At 39.7% G+C, this 23,298-nt stretch overlaps 1 protein-coding gene across 1 annotated transcript in view; it reads left to right on the plus strand.

The window, feature by feature from the left end:
* MAP3K20 (mitogen-activated protein kinase kinase kinase 20) overlaps positions 1–23,298 on the plus strand; it is a 134,421-nt gene that overhangs the window by 100,879 nt on the left and 10,244 nt on the right. The window contains exons 11-16 of the mRNA XM_065413487.1: positions 6,434–6,478; positions 7,496–7,526; positions 7,615–7,754; positions 9,983–10,045; positions 14,130–14,222; positions 21,877–21,993. Of these exons, the coding sequence (XP_065269559.1) occupies positions 6,434–6,478; positions 7,496–7,526; positions 7,615–7,754; positions 9,983–10,045; positions 14,130–14,222; positions 21,877–21,993 (489 nt within the window). The remainder of the gene's footprint in view (positions 1–6,433; positions 6,479–7,495; positions 7,527–7,614; positions 7,755–9,982; positions 10,046–14,129; positions 14,223–21,876; positions 21,994–23,298) is intronic.

Below are 23,298 nucleotides of genomic sequence, written 5' to 3' on the forward strand. Positions count from 1 at the left end.
GTGTTTCCATGTGGGCTTTTCCTATACAATCCATTCTTTCTGACTGCTACAGTGAAGTTGTTTTGCTAAATTTGTGATTTCTCAATCATTTTCAAGGCAATATCCTGTGATATCATAAATACATTACTAAGAAGGCTAAGCAGGGTTGAGAAAAATAAAGCCCTTTCAAACACACAGTTTAAGAAACAGCAACTGACTGCAGACAGTCACTGGTAATAGATAATTTGTATAAATGTTCTTTTCTCTCTTTCTCTTTAGTTTGTGAAATTCACTCTTTAGTACAGTCACTTACAATAAAACCTCACCACCTAATTGCATTGTGGTAGTCTACAAGCTCACTGGTTTTCTGTTACATTGGTGTAAATCCAGGAAATCTCATTAACTTTGATGGATTTACTCTGGATTTATTCCGGTTTTGCTGAGAGCAAAATTGGTCTTAGGTTATTTACAGCAATTTTTTATTTTGCTGTAACTATTAAACCATTTATCACTGTCCTTCCCAGAATAGGGGAGAGAGAGACATTTTAAAAGTGTTTGAGCCCTCCTACTGTGGCTTAAGCTAAATTCTCAGTGATGACATGAAGAATATTCTCTAAAGTTTAAATATCCATTTTTCTGCTGTGAAATCATTTTAAAAATATTGCCACTGTTATTATGATTCATCCTAAAATTGAGTATATAAGTATCTGTTGCAGTAATTACCCCACAAACACTCTGCCCGGAACAGTGAATGTATTTTCCTGATGAACTCTTTGGTGGTGGCACAGAAAGAGAGAAGGAAACAGATACATTCACACCTACAGGTGCAGAAGATAGGCCCATTGTAAAACGTTTGCCAAATAAAGAAGGGCAAAAATTTTAAAGAAAAGGGTTACTTTCATGTTCAGTTGGATTTGAGGGGATAATTAAACTCCTAAGTGTCATGTATTGATGGTGTTTCTCTCATGAAAAATGATGATTAATGCTGTTTAAATACCTTAGAAAGTAGAATCATTACATGATAGCAGGTCTGAAGTTGGATCTCCAAGAGTTTGGAACATTATATTCTACTATTTAGAAATAAGAGAAAAAGTTCTTGAGAAGTTTTAAAATTAGCTTTTCTAGGGTGACGAGTGCAAATTTTCCTCATGTATGGCCCAGTGCTGTTCTGGTCACCTGCAAAGCACTCAGTGCTTTCAACAATGCTTGAGTTCAACTGGAGCTAAAGATGCTCAGCACCTCACAGGATTGGGCCCTTAACTGTATGAAATGTATAGAATTTGAGCCAGGTTCCACCCTCTTGCTAGCAGGTTCAAGTCCATTGTCTTTGTGATATCCGGGGCAATTTTTTCATGCTAGTAAGAATTTGTCATTTCAACACTGAACAGTGCAATACGTTCTTATTGGGATAATTTGCTATATCTTGTCCAAGTGAAATTTGCTCCTACAATATCAGTGGTAATAGCATTTTAGGAGCACTAAGCAAAGTGACTGAGGGTGTGGAAAGGGACAGAATAGAAAAGGGACAACAAATTAAATGGAAATGGCAGCAAACAAGCTACTTCCAAATGCAGATTTGTATTGTTTTTTAAGTCTGCACCTGCTAACAGCTACCGCAACAACATTATTTTTATAACCACTATACTACAGGCAGGAAAAATTGAAGGATTTGTATAATCTAATATGTATCTATGTTAAACTACTGTACCATATTTCTAGTGTAGAGTTGCACAGCTGTAACTAAAGTCAAAACTGAACCCAGTATGTTTAGAAATGCAAAAACAAAAATATCTCTTCTTAGCACTGATACTGATACTTTGCACTTTTAAAGCACCTAATAATCTCAATGCACTTTATACACATACGTGTTGGTTTTAATTAGATGTTCAAATCCACTTCTTGATTTAAATCTTCACCTAATAAAATATTCCAACACTACTGTATCACATCACTTTTTTGTTGAGGACCGATATTCTCATGCATCTCTCATTAAAGTGAATAGGAGTTATTTGAGCATAATAAATGGAATAATTTGGCATCTTGCACATAGAGAGCAGAGCTGGTAAAAAGAATTTAAATTTAATTTGTCAATGAAAAACAAGGACAACATTTTCATGAATTGTCTCTATTTTTTAGCCAACTCTAATAAAGATCTATAGAGAAATAAAGAAATAACTCTCCAAACATTTACTTTCGTGTTCAAAGTAGAAAGGTCCTAGAATTGTTGTAAAAGAAAGATCTACTAAGCTCAAGGCTTTTCCCAAACTTTCCTGTTGTGATTCCTTTAAAGTATGGTTATATTCAAATTAGTAGCTTGGCTTACAAAATGACATTGTGGAGGTCTATTTTTGTATTCTCCTATAATGACTGCCATACCAAATGTGTTCAGTTTACAAGTCACAAATAAATTGTGCTTGACTATCCAGCTATGTTGTTTCTGCCTCAAACATCCTCACTATATTTTAATTTTGAAAGTTATGGAGGGAAAACAAAACAGTTTTGATCTTCCACCGTTGATTTTGCTCTGCAGTGCTAGCAGGATTAAACTTGGTTTTTTAATCTATCTAGATGTCCAAACACCAAAGGGTCTACAATAGTTGCTAATAATAGTTAACAGTTACATAGCATGTCACATGATCAAAGTATTAACCAAAAGTTAACTAATGAATCCCCTCCCAGGGCCCTATGAGGCAGATAAGGTGAAGTGTTGTTATCCTATTTCACAGCTGGGGAAGCTGATACAGAGAAGTTAAAGGCCAAATCTGAACTTCTAGTTTTTACTCAGTCAATATACTTAAACTAACACTGGCTTTAGTGGGACATATTTCCTGACCTGAGGAACTCAGAGTTTAGCCCTTTTATTTACCCAAAGCCACATAGTGAGCTGGGATTAGAACTCAGGATTTCCTGACTCCGAACCCAGTTCTCATTCTTTCAGACTTGGAAAAGTTGCAGGGAATAGATATGCTGAGTAAGACTATTTTAATGTAGTCACTTTTCTAACTGTACTAATACTAATGCTTTAGAATAGCAATTGCTCTGAGATCTAATGCTTAGATCTGAGGACTTAGTTTCAGGGCTTATATTGTTTGTGGAGTGTTTGGATATGCTTGATCAGCTGGCTATATTTGTTAATTGTAATACTTGGACTTAGTCTCCTCTAGATGCTGGGGATTTTTGAGACACGAGATCTGAAGTAGCTCTTCGGCACATGGTCATGTTCTTGACTTGTTGTTCATTTATCATTGCAGTATTTTATTAGATTTTGATTTCATTTCATTGTAGATCTTAAAGCAGTTATTCTAATTAAATATTGATACATTAATGATTTATATTGCTATCAGCAGCAGTAAATCCACAGCACGCATAATAAAGCTAATAAGTAACTAGCAAAGTTACTGTACATCTTTAGTAAGCTATTTCCTGTTTTTGCAATAAGGCAGCTTTTACAGGTTTTTAATAAGACCTCCGACTTGACAGAGGTTTAATTACAGGCCAATAGAGAATCCATTCTGTTCTTCCAACTTTCATGTAGCAAAATAGGGTCACAGGACATGCAATAATTTTTACAGTCCTTAAAATGTACCAATAGAAATCTGGAGAGGAATGCACTTTTCCCCCCTGACTTCAACATAGTGCACACTATGAAGTCTGTATAGAGGTTTCTGGTGTGTGAAGATTTAGTTTCAGGACTGTAGTATCAACAACCTACATTTAACATTTTACGTTGTGTGCAAAATATTCTGCTGGCTTTTAAAGTCAGATATAGTCCACTGCATTTTCTTGCTTTTGCACTCTTTAAAAAGTTTTGTACTGAATACTAGGAAATGATTCTATTTATACTCCAAGTGTGAGCAAATGAAATTTTAATAGAAAATATTTTCACAGTGTTAGAAAACTTCATCCCTTCCTACTGAAATACTATGCTGAACAAAACCTGTGCCAAAATTATTGTGGTGTAAACTGACTAGCTAATTTGTGTGGAACATGCAATGTTACACCCTCTTGTGGTAAGACCTTTCAGTAGTCAGTTGTTTTCTTCACCGCACTTAACATGTGATGTCTTGCTTTGTTCACAGTATGGATTTGGTTTTCCAGGTTTAAAAAAAAAAAAATGTAATGTATTCAATTTTCTCAGTTGGTGTCATGAACTTGATTTTGATGTGAAGTTTTTTCCTTTGCTTCTCTTTGTTCCCAACTTCTATTTTGCAATAAACATTTTGACAGTAAATTTTTATGCTTCTGTGTTCTTGTGTAAACTGCTGCTCTTAAAGGGATTCCTCATTGCCTTCTGCTTTGATCTTTTTCATATTATGCAGGGTGTGGCATTTTCCCCTTTTTTCTCTTTATTTATTTGTTTGTAAATATATTTAACATTTCACATCACTAATTTTCCTCTCCTAAAAATGGGAATCATCTGGACAGTTACTGTGTGTAAGCAAGAACGGAATATTGAACTTGTGCAATGGTAGAATACATAATGAAATACAGCAAACTGTTGTACCCAAGGTTCCCAATGGAAAGGAAAACGCCAGCCCATTTGGAATTTAAGGGCAATTATGTTGTTAATTATTGCAAATATTGTGGGTCTCTGCCTTCAAAAGGGTCATCATGGTTTGCCAGATCCTGCCCCACCTAGTTGCCAGCAGTAGGTGGATCCCTTCCACCCTACAACCCTCTCCGCCCCAATTCAACTGTCACTTCTTTTCTCGATTTTCCTGACTTGTAATCGGTAGGGTTATGACGCTTGGCCCACGCATGGGGAAGTTAGGGGCTCAAGGGAAACATACCTTTCCGTGTGGTAGTCAAAGCCAGCTTCTCATCCCAGTGACCACTTAGCTCAGGCATTGTTGGCTTTGTCTATCTGAGGAGGCCATTTATTTCCTGGAAGAGTTATGGCAGGAAGGCGTGGGCAGCGGGACAGGTGTGGGGCGGGTTAAGTGATCTTCACAGGGATGGACAAGGCTGGTTTGTTAAAATAGTTTGTGGTGAGGAAGGAATTTTCCCTGGAAGCAGATTGGCCAATCCACTGGGGTGGGGGAGAGTAGCTTTCCTCTGTGCATCTTGCAGTGTTCAGCAGAAGCTGTAGTGCAGGACACAGGAAACAAGTGTAGGACAGTCATGAATCCATCAGTGGGAGTCCATATGGGAAGAGCAGAAAGACTTGTCACTAGTTTGGATGGAAGTCATTGTGGGAGGCACCTTGGCCTGTTGTCCCACAGTCTGCAGGGTCAGGGAAAGGAGGAGACTAATAGATAACAATTTGAACACATGGGGTGGCTGCCATGCATAGGCACAAAGTCTTTCAAGTGTGAGGGAGGAATTCTGGAGAGGAGGAACTGCGACTGCCAAGAGGTTGGGCACTCGGGTGCTTGTAGGCTTGCATGGCCCACAATGTAAGGAGACCACACAGACTGAGGGTTGACCAGTGAAATCTGAATTACAGTTTGGTAATTAAGTAATTCAATAAATTTTCAGCCAGAGTATGGTGGCAAGAGTTTGGGTGGCACTGTCAATTCAGATACATCTAATTAACAGGATACCAATGAGCAGAGACTACAGCTTAGAATAACCCATTCTTTAGCTGGTTAGATGGAGGTTACTATCTCAGTGAGATCTTTCACTGTCTCATCTTCTAACCATTCCTGGGTTTCACTGACACAGCCATCCCCTTATGTATCAAGTAGATCCTGGTCTGATCCCCTCATACTTGAAGAGGGGAATCCTGATCCTCCATATAACAAAGCATACCATGCAAGGGGCTGTGGCATTCAGCTGTCTGTGAAGTGTCCCCTTCAGGTTTTGTTCCACAGTTCCTAAAAGGAATGATCATGCAGGTTTAGGCGGTAACCGAAGGGTAAAAGGGGACAAACAACCTTGTACCTTAATCAGTAAGGAAGACTAGCTGCAGTGGCCCAGTTCCAAGTCAGTTGTGCTCTCCTTGTTATGCAGTGACTGCTCATTCACTCTACAGAATATCTCCCTCCCAGCTGATATTGGGAAAAACCAAGACACACCTTTCACTACTGGAGTCAAGCAATAGTAAAAGTGATGGTGAAACACAAGGAGAAAGTGGTGGCTAGTGAGTCCCACTTGTGGGGATGCGGCTGGTGACAAAATTCCAAGGGTGCTTTTGTTACTTGGTGATCTCCTGAATAGTTTTGCCCCGTAGAGGTGTTGGGACTATTCCATCACTGCTGTAATATCACTGAAGCCAGCCTGTGATCACTTTAACTAATATGTGAACATGAGGAATGCTACTTTGATGGCACTATATGTAGTAATCCATGGAATAATGAGGAAAGTCCTCGTCACAACCAGGAGGCTTATGACCTTAGCTGGAGAGGAGGTGCCAAATAAAATCAGCCACCGAAGTAAAACTGGGGGGAGACCTGAGTAAATGATCGGACAAGAAGAGCAATATTACTCTTTTCAATTCATATTTCTCACACAGTTGCTGCCTTCCTTTGATATTTGCGCGTGGACCGAAGAAGATGTGGTAAGCATTTTGTACTAATTCAGTCGGCATTGTTTTGATGTCGCTATAAAAGAAAACTGATGCACATCATAGTAAATGAAATCTAGATTGTCGTGATTTGAGAAATCTGTAGACAAGATTCTAACACTGTATATTTTTAAAATTCCTGTTCCAAAAAAGATTTTTAAATTACCCTATCCTGACAGAGGAAGGACTTTATTGCCTTGGTGAAATGGTCACATGCTCAGAGGCCTGTTAAAGCATTTGTCTTGGCAGGTTATCAGTGTATGCTGCTGAATTGTCGTAGGCATGAACCAAGCAACACTGAAGGGCTGTAAGAATGCATACCTCACCAGTGTCAGGAGAAAAAGAGGACAGCAAACATCGTAGTCCCTTTGCCCAATCCAACAGGACTGGAATTCATTTTAAGTTAAGATCCTAAAAAGGGGGATGGGAAACCACTTTCATATAAAATACAAAATGTAATTGCTTTTAGGGGACTAGCTACGATACTAACTTTAGATCATATTTTGAACATTTGTTCAAGTTAATTGGTAAGAAATTTTAGATGTTTATCTCGAACACGTCAGTGCATCATAGCAGTTTTAATATCCCTTTTAGCAGCCTTTTGATAATCATGCATAACGTGGTCATTTAACTAAAGGTTACTGAAGGACTAACTGAAAAGCCAATGCAAAGTAGTAATGGTCCAAGCTGCTGAACTCGTCCCATTCATAACACAACAAATTGCTAAATCTACATTAGGAGCAGTAGCAATTAAAAAGCAATAATAAACTGAGAAAATGGCTGCAAAGCAGAAAGAAATTTATATTAAATAACAAACTTGCAAGATAGCCCCCAAAAAGTAAATATAATGGAGAAGTTTGATTCCCTTGTCCCACCACTAAAAAGACTTTTAATTTTTGTTTTTAAATTGAATTATGAGCATTACATTTTTTTGTGTTTTGAGGTGCTGTAACCTATACATTTTAATTGTGTGACCTTCAAAACTCTCTTTTTTTTTTTTTTTTTTTACAGTACTTTTGGCTGCACCAGCTTGTTGGAAAAGGTAAACTATACATTATAGCTCACAGATTCAACTTTTTTTCCCCAGTGAAAAGCACTATGGATTTCTGTATAACCTTTCATATCTTAAGGTGATGCTTCTGGTGAGATGAATGTTTATGCCAACTTGTTTAAGGAAAATCATATCACTGGGAAACGGTTGCTTCTTATAGAAGAAGAAGATTTAAAGGATATGGGAATTCTTTCCAAAGGACATATCATTCATTTAAAGGTATCTTAACAACATGTCTTGATAATCACAATAGTAAATCTTGACAGTGTAATGTAAATGACAGTCTAAATGTTGACAGAAATCATCAGTTTTATCCAGCATAAGAGAAGATCTAAAGCTAAGGCTAGAAAAACCTTTTTGAGAAAAAGAGTCATACCCAGAACTTGCTTGCAATAGGCACCAAAGCAAACCTAAACACTTTCTGAGATGCCAGAAAGATTAGTAACCTTGAGTTGTTGATGTTTTGTTGTTGTTTTTTTCTCTCTTAAAAATACCCATGCTGCTCTGCATTTTCTGGTTTAAGCTGAGACAGGAATAGGAAATATTGCAAAAGACTCTTCTAATAGTATCTCCCACCTAAGTGAAACCTTTGGAAATCTTAGGACAGAACCTCGCAAGACTTTCTGCCTAATCAGCGAGGTTTGGATAAACACCAAAGATGTATTTGAACTGAAATCTCTGAACATCTTGAGTTTCACCAATCATCTCTAATTTAAAACTGCTTTGTGTACCAAACACTCTATTCTTGAACAATTGTAAAGCTAGTTGAGTGCTAGTGCGTAGGGCTCCTTTGCTGTCTGAGCTTTATTTCATCCACAAGAGATTGTATTGCTCTAATTATTTAATAGTTACACTGAATCCAGCAAAACCCTGGCCGGAAAGTAGTAACAGACGTAGTAGTAATAATATTTACTTACTGTCACAGAACATGGCTTACATACCCGTAGTTCTGCTCTGAAAAATGTCTTGAAAATGGCATTGTGGGCTTCCATTATGTCTGAGTGATTCTGTATACAATGTGCTCCATTTACTAGTAAAAGGACACTTTTTGTCTGATTGTCAGCCCTGAGAGTCACACTACGTTATATCTATCTTTTGCATCAGCACAATAAAGGTATTACAGTCCAAATTAATATCGCATTTCTATGGGTTGTACGCCATTGTTTCCAAGTAGTTCCATTAGTGACATGTGTGATTGCCCTCCACAGGGGTTGATCAGGTGAAACTTATTAAAACTTGGTAAATAAATGGACGCAGAACACGGAATAGAGCAGCGGTTCCCAACTGGGGGTCTGCCAAGCATGGCCACTCGGAGCCCCGAGCCCAGGTACCCCATGGGGCTGAAGCCCAGAGCCCCAGTGCCTGGAGAAGCCGCCCCGCGGGGCTGAAGCCCTGAACCCCCCAGCCCCATGGGGCTAAAGCCCCAAGCTGCCTCCTCACCCCAAGCGTCAGAAGCCCCAAGCTCCCTTCATTCCGCGGGGCTCCTCAGCCCCTCCCTAGTCCCGTGGAGTAGAAGCTTCTCCCCACACATTGCAGCTGAAGCCCAAGCCACCTCCCCTCAAGCTGGGCCATGGAGTTTTTATAGCATGCTGGTGGGGCCCCCAAAAGGAAACGGTTTAGAACCCCTGGAATAGAGAATGCAGTTCTTGCTGAGTTGGCTCAGTGAGGCTAACAGGAGTAAAAACCAGTACAAACCTATATTTGTGGTTGAGGGTATGTCTACACTGCATCTGGGAGTGTGCTTCCCAGTGCCCGTAGGCAGACATGTACTAGCTCTGCTTGAGCTAGTGCGCTAAAACATCAGTGTAGCCCAGCATAGCATGGGCAGCAGCTCAAACTAGTCATCTGAGTACAAGCCCACTTAGACCCCCTGGGTAGTTGCCACCTATACTAACTCAGTCTACACTGCTATTGCAGAGCTAGCACGTGTCTGTCTATCCATCCGTGAAAGCACATGACCAGCTGCAGTGTAGACATACCCTAAATTAAGCAGATCTGACTCTGAATACTCACAAGGGGGCAGATCTGCTGAGTAAGAAGCAGGGCCGGCTCCAGGCACCAGCTAAAGAAGCAGGTGCTTGGGGCGGCGAATACCAAGGGGCGGCACGTCTGGGTCTTCCGCGGGAATTCGGTGGCGAGTCCCTCAGTCCCTCTCTGCTGCCGAAGAGTGGAGCGGCGCGATTGTGCTGCCACGGCTTTTTTTCTTTTCTTTTTTTGCCGCTTGGGGTGGCAGAAAACCTGGCCCTGGTAAGAAGGTGCCATTTTACAGTCCCTTTTTAGAACAGTATATTAAGATTGGCTACAGAGAACACTATACACCCTGAATGAGTTACACCTGCACACACACACACACCCCTACACACACAGTGCTATTTTTCAGTCCTGCATTTACGCTATTAGATCATGATGAACTATTGTCTAATTTGGGTTTGTTTGGTTTCTTACAGACTGCTATTGAGAAGTTAACTCATGATTACCTAAACATGTTTCATTTCCCACCATTAATTAAGGTAAGTATTTATTTACTTATTTAAAAGGTGCTACCTGTCTTGACACAATAAATGTACCCACACTGTGCTACCACGCCTTACACTTAGTATAGAGTGCACATCTGCATTGTCACTATCTGTGGCAAATTTTTGAGGTCAAGTTAGCGATATGAGTGTTCATATCAGAACAAGTAATATCACAACAATACACCCTCTCAATGAGGTTCAAAGAATTAATACAACAGAAAGGTGCCTTGCAGGTTAATATATGATGGTAATATCATAAGGCCAGATTGTGACCCCCTTACTTACATGGGTTAGCAGTTACTCCCATCAGTAATCCCACTGAAATCAGTGGATTACTCATGTGAGTAACTACTTATTGTTGTGAGCAAAGTAGTCCCAATCCAGACCATAATGAGCACATCATTCCTTACTCTGTTGTCTTACAGGAGAAAATAATTATGTACTACAGTAGCCATTCTTTTGTTTCCTTTTTAAGCCCCCTGCATGCTAACCATACATCTTTTGGGTCTTGTGGTATCAGCAACAAGAGGTAGGACACCAACAAAGATAGACCTGGTCTACCCTCCTCCGGGATCCTTCCTTTGGATTTAAGATATAAAGACTCAACTGACATTTAGAGCCTACCGTGAAACCCAAAGTCGGGGAGATAATTTCTTTTATTGAACCAACATCTGTTGGTGAGAGGGACAAGCTTTAAGAATTGTGGTAAGAAAACTGTCTCTCTCATGAACAGAAGTTGGTCCAATAAAAGATATTACCTCACCCACCTTGTCTCTCTAATATCCTGGGACCAACATGGCTACAACTACACTGCATACATCAAACCAAAGGAATTCTGTCAACTACTCAGAGAGTACTAGACCCCAAAGGATTCAGTTGCTTTTATAGCTGTTATAATTTACAGCACAACAATACAGTGGGACCCACTTAAAATAAAGTCCATCGTACAGTCAAAGGAAAATCCATAATTGTTTACTGCATTGCAGATTTCAAGCTGTAATTCCAGTTACAATGGACAGCTGCTCAAAATGACATTGTTCTGTGAAATAACAGCTTCATATGGAGCTGAAGGTGCTCAGCACCTCACAGGAGCTGGCCCTGTAACAGGCTGCCAGTGTTTATAGTGTAACACAAGCTAATGTGTGAGTTCTGGTACGTATACCCAAGATAGCAGACTGTGAAGAGCTACAAAGAGATCTCACAAAACTGGGTGACTGGGCAACAAAATGGCAGATGAAATTCAATGTTGATAAATGCAAAGTAATGCACATTTGAAAGCATAATCCCAACTATACATATAAAATGATGGGGTCTAAATTAGCTGTTGCCACTCAAGAAAGAGATCTTGGAGTCATTGTGGATAGTTCTCTGAAAACATCCACTCAATGTGCAGCGGCAGTGAAAAAAGCAAACAGAATGTTGGGAATCATTAAGAAAGGGATAGATAATGAGACAGAAACTATCATATTGCCTCTATATAAATCCATGGTATGCCCACATCTTGAATACTGCGTGCAGATGTGGTCGCCCCATCTCAAAAAAAAGATATATTGGAATTGGAAAAGGTTCAGAAAAGGGCAACAAAAATGATTAGCAGTATGGAACAGCTTCCGTATGAGGAGAGATTAATAAGATTGGGACTTTTCAGCTTGGAAAAGAGATGACTAAGGGAGGATATGATTGAGGTCTATAAAATCATGACTGGTTTCAAGAAAGTAAATAAGGAAGTGTTATTTACTCCTTATAACACAAGAACTAGGGGGTCTCCAAATGAAATTAATAGGCAGCAGGTTTAAAACAAAAGGAAGCATTTCTTCTCACAATGCACAGTCAACCTGTGGAACTCTTTTCCAGAGGATGTTGTGAAGGCCAAGACTATACCAGGATTCAAAAAAGAACTAGATAGAATCATCATAGAATCATAGGACTGGAAGGTCATCTAGTCCAGTCCCCTGCACTCATGGCAGGACTAAGTATTATCTAGACCAGGGGTCAGCAACCTTTGGCATGCGGCCCGTCATGGAAATCCACTGGCGGGCCGGGACGGTTTGTTTACCTGCAGCGTCCGCAGGTTCGGCCGATCGCAGCTCCCACTGGCCGTGGTTCACCGTTCCAGGCCAATGGGGGCTTAGGGAAGCAGTGCACTTCCCGCAGGTAAACAAACCGTCCCAGTCCGCCAGTGGATTTCCCTGATGGGCCGCGTGCCAGAGGTTGCCGATCCCTGATCTAAACCATTCTTGACAGGTGTTTGTCTAACCTGCTCTTAAAAATCTCCAATGATTCTTTCCACAACCTCCCTAGGCAATTTATTCCAGTGCTTAACCACCCTGACAGAAAGTTTTTCCTAATGTCCAACCTAAACCTCCCTTGCTGCAATTTAAGCCCATTGCTTCTTGTCCTATCCTCAGAGGTTAAGAAAAACAATTTTTCTCCCTCCTCCTTGTAACAACCTTTTATGTACTTGAAATCTGTTATCATGTCCCCTCCCAGTCTTCTCTTTTCCTGACTAAAACAAACCCTTTTTTTTTTTTTTTTCCCCCAATCTTCCCTCATAGGTCATGTTTTCTAGACCTTTAATCATTTTTGTTGCTCTTCTCTGGACTTTCTCCAGTTTGTCCACATCTTTACTGAAAAGTGGTGCCCAGAACTGGACACAATACTCCAGTTGAGGCTTAATCAGCGCAGAGTAGAGCGGAAGAATTACTTCTCATGTCTTGCTTACAACAGTCCTGCTAATACATCCCAGAATGATGATTGCTTTTTTTGCAACAGTGTTACACTGTTGACTCATATTTAGCTTGCTGTCCACTATGACCCCCAGATCCCTCTCTGCAGTACTCCTTCCTAGGCAGTCATTTCCCATTTTGTATGTGTGCATGTGATTGTTCCTCCCTAAGTGGAGTACTTTGCATTTGTCCTTATTGAATTTCATCCTATTTACTTCAGACCATTTATCCAGTTTGTCCAGATCATTTTGAATTATAATCCTATCCTCCAAAGCACTTGCAACCCCTCCCAGCTTGGTATCATCCGCAAACTTTATAAGTGTACTCTGTATGCCATTATCTAAATCATTGATGAAGATATTGAACAGAACCGGACCCAGAACTGATCCCTGCAGGACCCCACTCATTATGTCCTTCCAGCATGACTGTGAACAACTGATAACTACTCTCTGGGAATGGTTTTCCACCTTATAGTAGCTCCATGTAGGTTGCATTTCCCTAGTTTGTTTATGAGAAGGTCATGCAAGACAGTATCAAAAGCTTTACTAAAGTCAAGATATACCACATCTACCACTTCCCCTCCATCCATAAGGCTTGTTACCTTGTGAAAGAAAGCTATCAGGTTGGTTTGACATGATTTGATCTTGACAAATCCATGCTGACTGTTACTTAACAGCTTATTATCTTCTAGATGTTTGCAAATTGATTGCTTAATTATTTGCTACATTATCTTTCCGGGTACAGAAGTTAAGCTGAATGGTCTGTAAATTCCCTGGGTTGTCCTTATTTCCCTTTTTATAGATGGGCACTATATTTGCCCTTTTCCAGTCTTCTGGAATCTCTCCCATCTTCCATGACTTTTCAAAGATAATTGCTAATGGCTCAGATATCTCCTCAGTCAGCTTCCCGAGTATTCTAGGATGCATTTCATCAGGCCCTGGTGACTTGAAGACATAGATAAGTTCATGGAGGATAGGTCCATCGATGGCTATTAGCCAGGATGGGCAGAGATGATGTCCCTAGCCTCTGTTTCCCAGTAGCTGGGAATGGGCGACAGGGAATGGATCACTTGATGATTATCTGTTCTGTTCATTCCCTTTGGGGCACCTGGCATTGGCCGCTGTCAGAAGACAGGATACTGGGCTAGATGGACCTTTGGTCTGACCCTGTATGGCAATTCCTATGTTCTTATGTGGAATTACTGAGACGACGATAGTATTCTCTGACCAGCCAACAGATTTGTAACATACAAAAGGCAAGGGTATTAAACTCTTACTGTCAAATGGAAGCTTGTTACCAACTCAGAGAGACTCATAATAGATGTCATTTCTTACACTGTGTTTCTGTGATAGGATTCTGCAAGTGGAAATGAAGAAAACATGGAGAAAGTAGTGAACCTGGAACTTGTTTTTGGTTATCACTTGAAACTGGGAAATGGTCCACAGGTAAATGAATCTTGTTGGGATAATATCGTTTTATTTCTGTTTCTTCAATCATTACTCAAAGGGCCCAATATCTGTAGAAATATTTTCCATTTATAATATGAATCCTGCTATTCAGAAAATCACTGAGCAAATTTCAAAGTACAATGCTGAATCAATGATGGATGGGTACAAGAAAAACAGTGGTACAGAAAGTTTGGAATTAAATAAGATTGTTTCCTCATAAGCATTTTCTTTAACTTCAGTTTTGTGACTGAGAATTTCTTATGTAAATCCTTTATCATATTGAACATGAGACAACAGGTTTTTGTGAAAAGGAGGTAAATTGAGATCCCAGTGGAGGCTGGGGGCTTGGACTAGTATTGAATTTGTCTCATTTATGGGCAAAATCTTCTTGGTTTGCTGCGTGGGGATTTCCTCCTTTCTTTTTCACTGTATTTTGGATTTCTTTTATCTGAAGCATTTTCCAGTTGTAAAGATGGATTTCCCATTGCAATGTGAATTGCTTGTACATTCCCAGTGCTCTCAGGCACCCATAACTTGTGGTGCTATATAGCTTCATTTCTTTAGGTGCACACAGTGCCCTGCCTTGTGCAGCCATGTAATGGAGTAAGGAGCATAAGGCCTTAAAGTTTTGGGGGAAGTACTCTGCACCAGCTATCTGCCTGACACATGGGGGCTTCCCCCGCAGAACAGGTGGAATCCAGGAGGCAGATTCTCACTCTGAGTATGTTTCCCAGGTTGCACCTGAACTAGCACAACAATGCACTGCCCCTCGCTAGGGACTCGTGAAAAATCAGTGACTGAGCTCTTAGTGGGTTTCTTCATGTAACTGTGGAAACTTCCTTCTTTTGTGTTTTATTTCTCTCTCTCTCTAACTTTCCAACTGGTTTTGCTTGCATTGTGAGTTGGTGTGTGCATACAGGAGAATGTATTTCCACACACTCATTTAAACCCAGTTACAACTAGCACAGGTCTGATTCATTTTAAAACTGGTCGGAGCCATAGAGTAAATCAGACTTGGATGGCCTGAACTGCTGGTTTCAAAACCAACTGCTTCTTCCACCCTTTCCCATCTCTTTGAGACTTATAAAGTAAAGGAAGGCTAGTAGCTCTTTTCTCCTTATAAACACTCCTTACTTCCAACAGAAACTATCTGTCAACACCAATTTAATTTGCTGTTTGGGGAACTCATCAGGTTAAAATCATGGCAGGAAGGGTTAGAGCTACATTCCATATCCAAAATTAAGAAGTTCCTATTTTCCAGCTTTTCAGTTGTACCTCACACACATTACATAGGTATGTTAACAACACTGCCTATTTCAATTCTATTGGAATATTTTTTGTGATCCACAACCTCCTATGCAAGACCCTTGAATGCCTTTAATCTCTTGCACATAAACTTTTCTAGTCTAATAATATTTAATTTAGTCCCAAAGATGTCTCAGCACTTAAAAATTCCGGAATATAGTATAGAAGTCCAAGCATAATCACAGTCTTCTATCATTTGTTATAGCAGACTTGTGTAGATTCTAATAAAGCAGAGAAAAGAGAAATATATTCTTTGTAAAACTGAAAAAAACCCTGAGCAATAAAATAAATATAACTACAGAATAATTAAACTGATTAATTTAATCTGTCAAAGTGGAGCATCATTTAGTCTGGCAAAATGGTAGGCATCAATGATACAGTATCCGCTCGTTGAAACTTTAGCACAAGGTACTCTGAACTCATCAGGTTTTCTGTCAAGAAGGGAACACCTGGGCCTATTCTGTTCTGATACTAGTGTAAAACATGTGCCATTCCATTGATTTCAGTGTGCTTAGGAACACCATCAGTGTAAATGAGATCAGGAGCAGGGCCATACTCTTCAAAGGTGTTGATTGTAGGATGCAGTGCAGCAATTCCCATAGGAAATGCACATTTTTATTGAACTGTAAAGAGGTATATGCAGGCTCATAGAATGTTTTGGCTGAGTAACTTGCTCACTTGCCTTTCTATGGAACCTTTTTAGGATATATCTGGGTTTTTACAGTACACCCAATTTGGATGATATTGCCCTCTTCCCATCCCCATTCTCATACACACAAAGCCCCAATAATCTGTCTTTGTACAGGGATCACTACAGGAACATATGCAGTTCCCAACGCATAGACAGTCTGTTGGCTTGCAACACAACCTCACACCAGGGTATTCCATAATAGCCACTGCATCTCCACATGGGCAACTGTGGATGCAATGGTACTGCCCCAGCCTACCCCAAACCTCCTTACACACCAGCCTCTCCTGGGCTGATATACAAAATCCCTTGGGATGGGAGCACACAAAAAAGACTGTTGCGAACCCCTGAACAGCTACTTCACCTAAAGGCAATCCACCCCGTGCCCCAACACAGTCCCATTGCGGAGTGAAAGTAGCACGGAAAGCCTGGCACTGGCCCACAGCATTGGAGGGTGGATTTCATCCTTTCTGAGGGCATGTTGGGCTTACACCCCTGCACCACTTTTGGAGCTGTCTGTCACTAGTGGTAACTGAGAGCTGTCTACAAAAGTACAGGGGTTTGTTAAATGGCATGAAGATATAGTCAGTGCTTGGAAAAGGGAATACTGTTTTTCACACTTCCACCTTTAAAATATTGCATTCACAAACAAGTGAACTAGCAATTTATTTTTATGATGCTGATCAGGGCCCTAAAAATCCTTATTTGCTTGCAACCACTGAGTGAGGACAGGCCTTTTTAAACATGGCAGCTAATCTCAGAACCATTTCTGTCTCAGAACTCGGGCTGTCTCAGCTGCTGAAACCTGCTGTTTTAAAGGCATTAGAGCTGAACATCTACTGACAGCACCTGGGTTATTTATCATTATGTATAACCCGCTACACTATGTTTTATTATGCTGGATTTACACGAAAGATAATAGCAAGTGAAAGATATTTTTGCATATTTAGCTACAGTAAGGTCCCAATATTACGTTCCTCATTCAGGCAAAATTCCCATTGATCTGGGACTTCTGCCTGAGTGAGGAGTGAAAGATCAGGCCCTTCAAGTAACCACGCAGGCAATCAATTATAGAAATGTATGTTTAACTGGCATTGTTTCTTTATTTTTTAAGAGCACCTCTCTCTAAAGCCCCCTTTCTCCCTCCCCATACAAAACTGAAACAAAAAATGTAATGCAGCAACCTCCTCTGTACCGGTGTCTGGTTGGCAACAATCTGCCCTGACCTGAGACATGAGCCATTGTTAAGGGTATAACACATTTACATATTTTGCAATAAAACATCAGTTATTTGCATTACTGTGTCAAGTTTTATTTGATTCTTTCACCTAAAAATGACTCATTTTCCTTTCTTGTATTTTAAAAACCAACTACTCTAAGCTTGTTTGAGAATAATCAAAAATTGCCCATTTAGCTAGAAGTCATTTTCTTTTCAAAAGGCAAACGTTATTTAATCTTTCAGCTGTTCATTGTGCCATCATAAATACTTTCTTTTCAGCACAGTTGTGGGGACTGAAATGAGCCCACTAATTGCCTCCCATTTCGACTGACATGTGGTGGTTTAGTGGAAAGAGAACACAGCAGGGAGAAGGAAATAGGAGGCTGAGAAAATGAGAGCTAATTATTTTCACTGCCTCATGTCAGGCTCTGTGTCAGCCTTGTTTTTACAAACTGGAAGGTTTAGCACTAAATAAAACAAACTGGCGTCATGTTTTTATATACTGGCAGTGTCATGGAAGCAGCTGCACATCTCAAAGACAATATAATGCCTGCATTCGCATGGACACCATCTGACAGCCACTGTGAGCCACTACTAATGAGGATATCACAGTGGTGCCAAGTGAAAGGTGCTGAATTATGTATGATTCTTCATCAGTACAGCAATAGTCCTGTACATCATTATGAGACATTGTTTTGCTGAAGAGATTAAAACATTCTTAGTTCCAGACCCTGCAACCTATACACGCTACAAAAGGTTATTAATGGAATTTTTAGGGAGAGTTTCTTGTGGATTTCTTTTTGGTTAAAAATATCTCATGGGACTAAGCAGTGGCAGGTCATGACACTATATATAAAAAGAAGAGAAGCAAATTAACCATACTTGTGTTATCTTCCCTTAAATCCGGCATAATAAAATGTAGTGTAGCAGGGTTATACATAATGATAAATAACCCAGGTGCTGTCACTAGATGTTCGACTCTTATGTCTTTAAAACAGCAGGTTTCAGCAGCTGAGATAGATAATAGCTAAGAATGTAAAGGAGCTACCAGGGACCTAAATCATCAACATGCTACTACTTTTAATACCAGCATGACCAGCATTTTTTTCATATTTGTTTCATCTTGCATTACATCTTACATTTTTCAATATCCAGTTGCCTGCTAAGATGCTGTTTCCATTTTTCCTCGACTCTTAAACTTTTTTTTTATTGCAACAACTGAATTTAGAAACATATCCTAAATTCATGCCTCCTTCCGGAATGAGATCTCTCCCCAGCGAGAGAGTTTTGTACCTGCTATAACAAGAGGTGTGTTTTGTTGTTTAAAGCCCCTGGCTGATCTTTTATGTTTTCCTTTCATTTTTCATTACTGACATTAATATTTGTTGGTTTTAAGGTGAGTGATATGATCACAGGAATAAACAGAAGGCCTGGTTTTTAAAGTGTTACTATTATGGATCTTAGGAATAGTGAGTTTGAAATACTTTTATGATTTGCTTTTCTCTTACATTCCTATAGCCATTTTCAGAGGCTGCTGATTTATTGGCTTGTTCTAAATATAAGTCAGAAATGATCTGCACTCAGAGTTTGAGTGTTTGTGCCTCAGTTATGCAATTGGCTTCCTCTTCATAGTTCAAAAGCTAAATCTGTTTTATTTATTTAAATCAAAACTGAAAAGATAGATATTTGACAAGGCTTTGTGTTAGAATAGTAAAGTGCCCAGGGAAATCTTTTGTGAAGGACATTGTGTAAATATATTTATAAACAGAGTATTTTTTAATGTTCCACTTCCACAATATATGTTTTTCCCCCCACTTTATCCAGGTAGTAAACTTTGCCTTGACTCAAGAGACCTTTATGGCCCTGATTCAGCAGAGAACTTAACCACATGCTTTAGTCCCAATGAATTAAATAATTTGAATTAAGTGCTGTGCTGAACTGAAATGGACATAAGCATGTATTTATGTTCTTTGCTGAATCAGAGCCTATATATTAATAGGGGGAAGTAGAGCAATAATCTTTTCTAGTTTTAAGCTTCTTTGAACTGTAGAAAGCTAGTGTTGCTTACGGTATGGTTAAACCTAAAGATTAGTACAGGGGTAGGCAACCTATGGCACACGTGCCGAAGGCGGCACACAAACTGATTTTCAGTGGCACTTACACTGCCCGGGTCCTGGCCACCGGTCCAGAGGGCTCTGCATTTTAATTTAAGTTTAAATGAAGCTTCTTAAACATTTTAAAAACCTTATTTACTTTACATACAACAGTAGTTCAGTTATATATTATAGACTTATAGAAAGAGACCTTCTAAAAAGGTTAAAATGTATTACTGGCACGCGAAACCTTAAATTAGAGTGAATAAATGAAGACTCGGCACACCACTTCTGGAAGGTTGCCGACCCCTGGATTAGTACATACTTAGGGAAAGTAGCTGACTAGTAAACTGACCCCACAAGTGTCTTGTCCACAAATCGGGCTGGTCTCTTTTTAATTTAAAAGATAAGTATTTTAAAAGGTGAAATAGCAATATTCCTCAGGTAAAATAAGATGTTCATTTTCCAGTGGACATAGAGGGCAAATTGAATGGTTTGGCCTGTGACAGACACAGAATTTTGAGGAGGAGTATGGGTTTTAAGGGATAAGGTTTCATATTTCACTGTATGAAACTGCAGTTTAAAGAAGAAAAGGCCTTGCTCATGCACTGCTCCTAGTATAGCTGGGTCCACAACTGTTTGGGCCCAAATGGTTTATTACCCTATCAAAGAGGCTTCTTCCTGTGGGCCTGATTCAAAGAGTTGCTATGCACCTTTACTTTGCTGTTGAAGTCACTGGGAGTTGCCAGGTGCTCAGTGCCTGTCAGGCCCTATATTTAATGCGGTAATTACAGTTTTTCCTTTGGAGATAGTGGTTTGAATCACATTCTTTATCAAAACAGATTGATGTTCATCAGATTTGGTTTGGAGGGAGACTTCACCAAAGCAGCACAAACTCCTGATTTACACAGTAATGGCATCCTGAAACAAGATTCTGCAGTGCAAAGCATAGGAAATGAAGTGGTGGTGATCTCTAAGTGCTTTGCTATGGTCTCTGGACCATATCCAGTATTACACAGAAATACACAGTGTTAAGTTTGTGCACATGGAGAAACTGAGGCACACAGACTTGCCAAAGACCATGTGGCAAGTCAGTGTCACAGCCACAATTGCAGCTTGGGGGCAAGATTTCAGCAGAGCTCGTAATCCATGTAAGAACCTAAATGAAGAGGCCAGTTTTTCAAAATGCTCCACACTAATGAGGCCCCAGATCTCCTGACTCCCAGTCTCTCTGTTCTGTCCACCAATCAGTAAGATACAGAAATAGACTACACTGCTTCTCAATTAAAACTCCCAGGGCCAGGCCAATGAGTCAGAGCATGGGCATAATTTTAAGTGTGTTTAAGAGGTTTGCCGGAGTGCTCAACACTTCACAGGATCAAGCTTTTTGCAAGGGGTTGAGTGCTTCTGACTGGTGACTCCAATCCAGAGGTTCTCAAACTGGGGGTCAGGACCCCTCAGGGGGTCGCGAGGTTATTACATGTGGGGTCGCGAGTTGTCAGCCTCCACCCCAAATCCCGCTTTGCCTCCAGCATTTATAATGGTGTGAAATATATAAAAAGGTGTTTTTAATTGATAAGGGGGGGTCGGACTCAGAGGCTTGCTATGTGAAAGGGGTCACCACTAAAAAAGTTTGAGAGCCACTGCTCCAATCCCACCAGTGGGACTACTCACCCGCTTACAGCCAAGCGTGTGCTTAAGTGCTTTGCTTGATCAGGGCCATAATTATTATTTTTATATGAAGTCCTGAGCTCCTTGAACTCTAACTGAAATTAACAGAACTAGAGGGCTCTCAGTATCACACAGGAGGGTGCGTGGTACCTGATATAACTGGGCTCTAATAACTTGTTGCCCCTTTATTCAAGCAGTTTTTTTAGTGGCATTTCTTAGACTCTATGATCATTTGTTCTTGGATTCACGTGGAAGGACTCCTCTGGGCCCACTGGTATTAACTGGAAATAAAGCTGATAACTCAGCTTCTCTCTACTGCTCTGTTACTCTGTCTCAGCTTGCTTATGGAAACCTTCCATGCCTGCTGCTGAAACAGTATTTACCTGTTAGTGTAAATATACATGCTCTATCTTCCCTGAGCCTCCCAGAGGAAATTCTACCATTTAAGAAACTAAAACACTATCATAATGACCACTGTTTCTCGGATGTGAACTAATAGGAGTGCTACCAAGAAAACGGAAAGGTTCATTCACTTTGGATACTTTTATCCTGAAAAGAATCCAGTAAGAATGTATTCCAAACCTTTGTTTTTAACACATTGAGGGTTTTGCTGATTTTGTTTATTTTTTGTTTTGTTTCTTGTTCTAAAATGGTATTACTCTCTTTTAATACTAGGACTGTAAATGGAAAATGTATATGGAGATGGACGGGGATGAAATTGCAATAACCTACATAAAAGATGTGACATTCAACACTAACCTACCTGATGTAGAGATTTTAAAAATGACAAAGGTAGGGTTCTGTTTACAGCCTTCATGAATTCATAGATCTCAAACAAAGACATTAAATACCACAGCAAGAGATTTTTGTGCTTGTGAAAAGCTGAGTCTCTTGACAGCTTTTAAATAAAATGCATTATTTTTGAAGATTTGTATCATAATGGGAGTGATTTGTAAATTTTCCCTATTAAGCCAGGCTAACAATAAAGCAATATGAGAGGAATCATTTAAAATTTTCTTCTTTTACTTCCATGGTATTTTTTCTTTATTTGTTTACCACGTTGAAATGAAAGAAAAAGTGCAAGTGATGAAAATGTTCCACTTACTGAAACTTCCATGTGCTATGTGTATTTTTTTAAAACTCTGACTTTGTTATGAAACTCTGCTCTCAAATGTGATAAAGTCTTAATCCCTACCCTTACAACCAAGATCAGAGCTCCGTGCAAGGTATGGAACCTTAATTCCACAAAGTCATAGAAAAGTAGTTAGCAGCCAATGCGTAGAAAAGTCACAGTAATGGGGGGAAAAACCCTGTCCGTTAACTTTAGTAACTCAAGCCCTAATGGCACCATAAAATGCAGCTTGTGACCATTGTTTCATTACAAAAATGGGAAAATGTGGCAAAGAAATGGAGTGGGTAGTCGGATGTATTCCACATTGAGCACCGTCAGTGAAATATTGAGCATCTTCAACTCCACCTCAATGGGAGTTTAACTTGACTTTAGCATTTGCCTCTAAATATTTACCAGCCAATGACTTGACTGATTTTAATCTAGGAGATGGAAGTTGTTTTGATAGGCAGGGCACTCTGTTTGCAGTTCATTTGTAATTGATTGTTTTTTATTAATGTGACCCACCCTAATACCTTGGCAATGTGTAACAATATACATTTCTAAATGAAAAAATATGCAACATCTTGATTGCCAATTAGAATGCTGCTCTAATATGCCCTGATGGAAAAACTCTCATGAATGGCTTTAACTGTGTACATTCCTTATTCAATGTTCATTGGCTGTTTTGTCTTACAAACAACTGCTGGATCCAAACCCTCAACAGGGAGAATAATAGGAAATAACAAAATATGGTGTTACCATGATAGGCTTATGACACAGAATTTCCCCCACTGGAACTAACACTAATGCTGTCCTTGTGTTTATGTGGCCACTGAATGCTGGAACCTTTATTATTAGTGTTAAGATTTGTTAGTTTTTGCATTTTCTCTTGTGAGACACATTTCTTTGTATTTCATTTCTCAAGGCTTTGCATGTTTTTTTTCTTTTAAAATTTTATCAGTATTAAAATTAAACAAAATGAGATT

This window comes from Emys orbicularis, chromosome 11, assembly GCF_028017835.1.
Source record: "Emys orbicularis isolate rEmyOrb1 chromosome 11, rEmyOrb1.hap1, whole genome shotgun sequence".
Taxonomy (NCBI): domain Eukaryota; kingdom Metazoa; phylum Chordata; order Testudines; family Emydidae; genus Emys; species Emys orbicularis.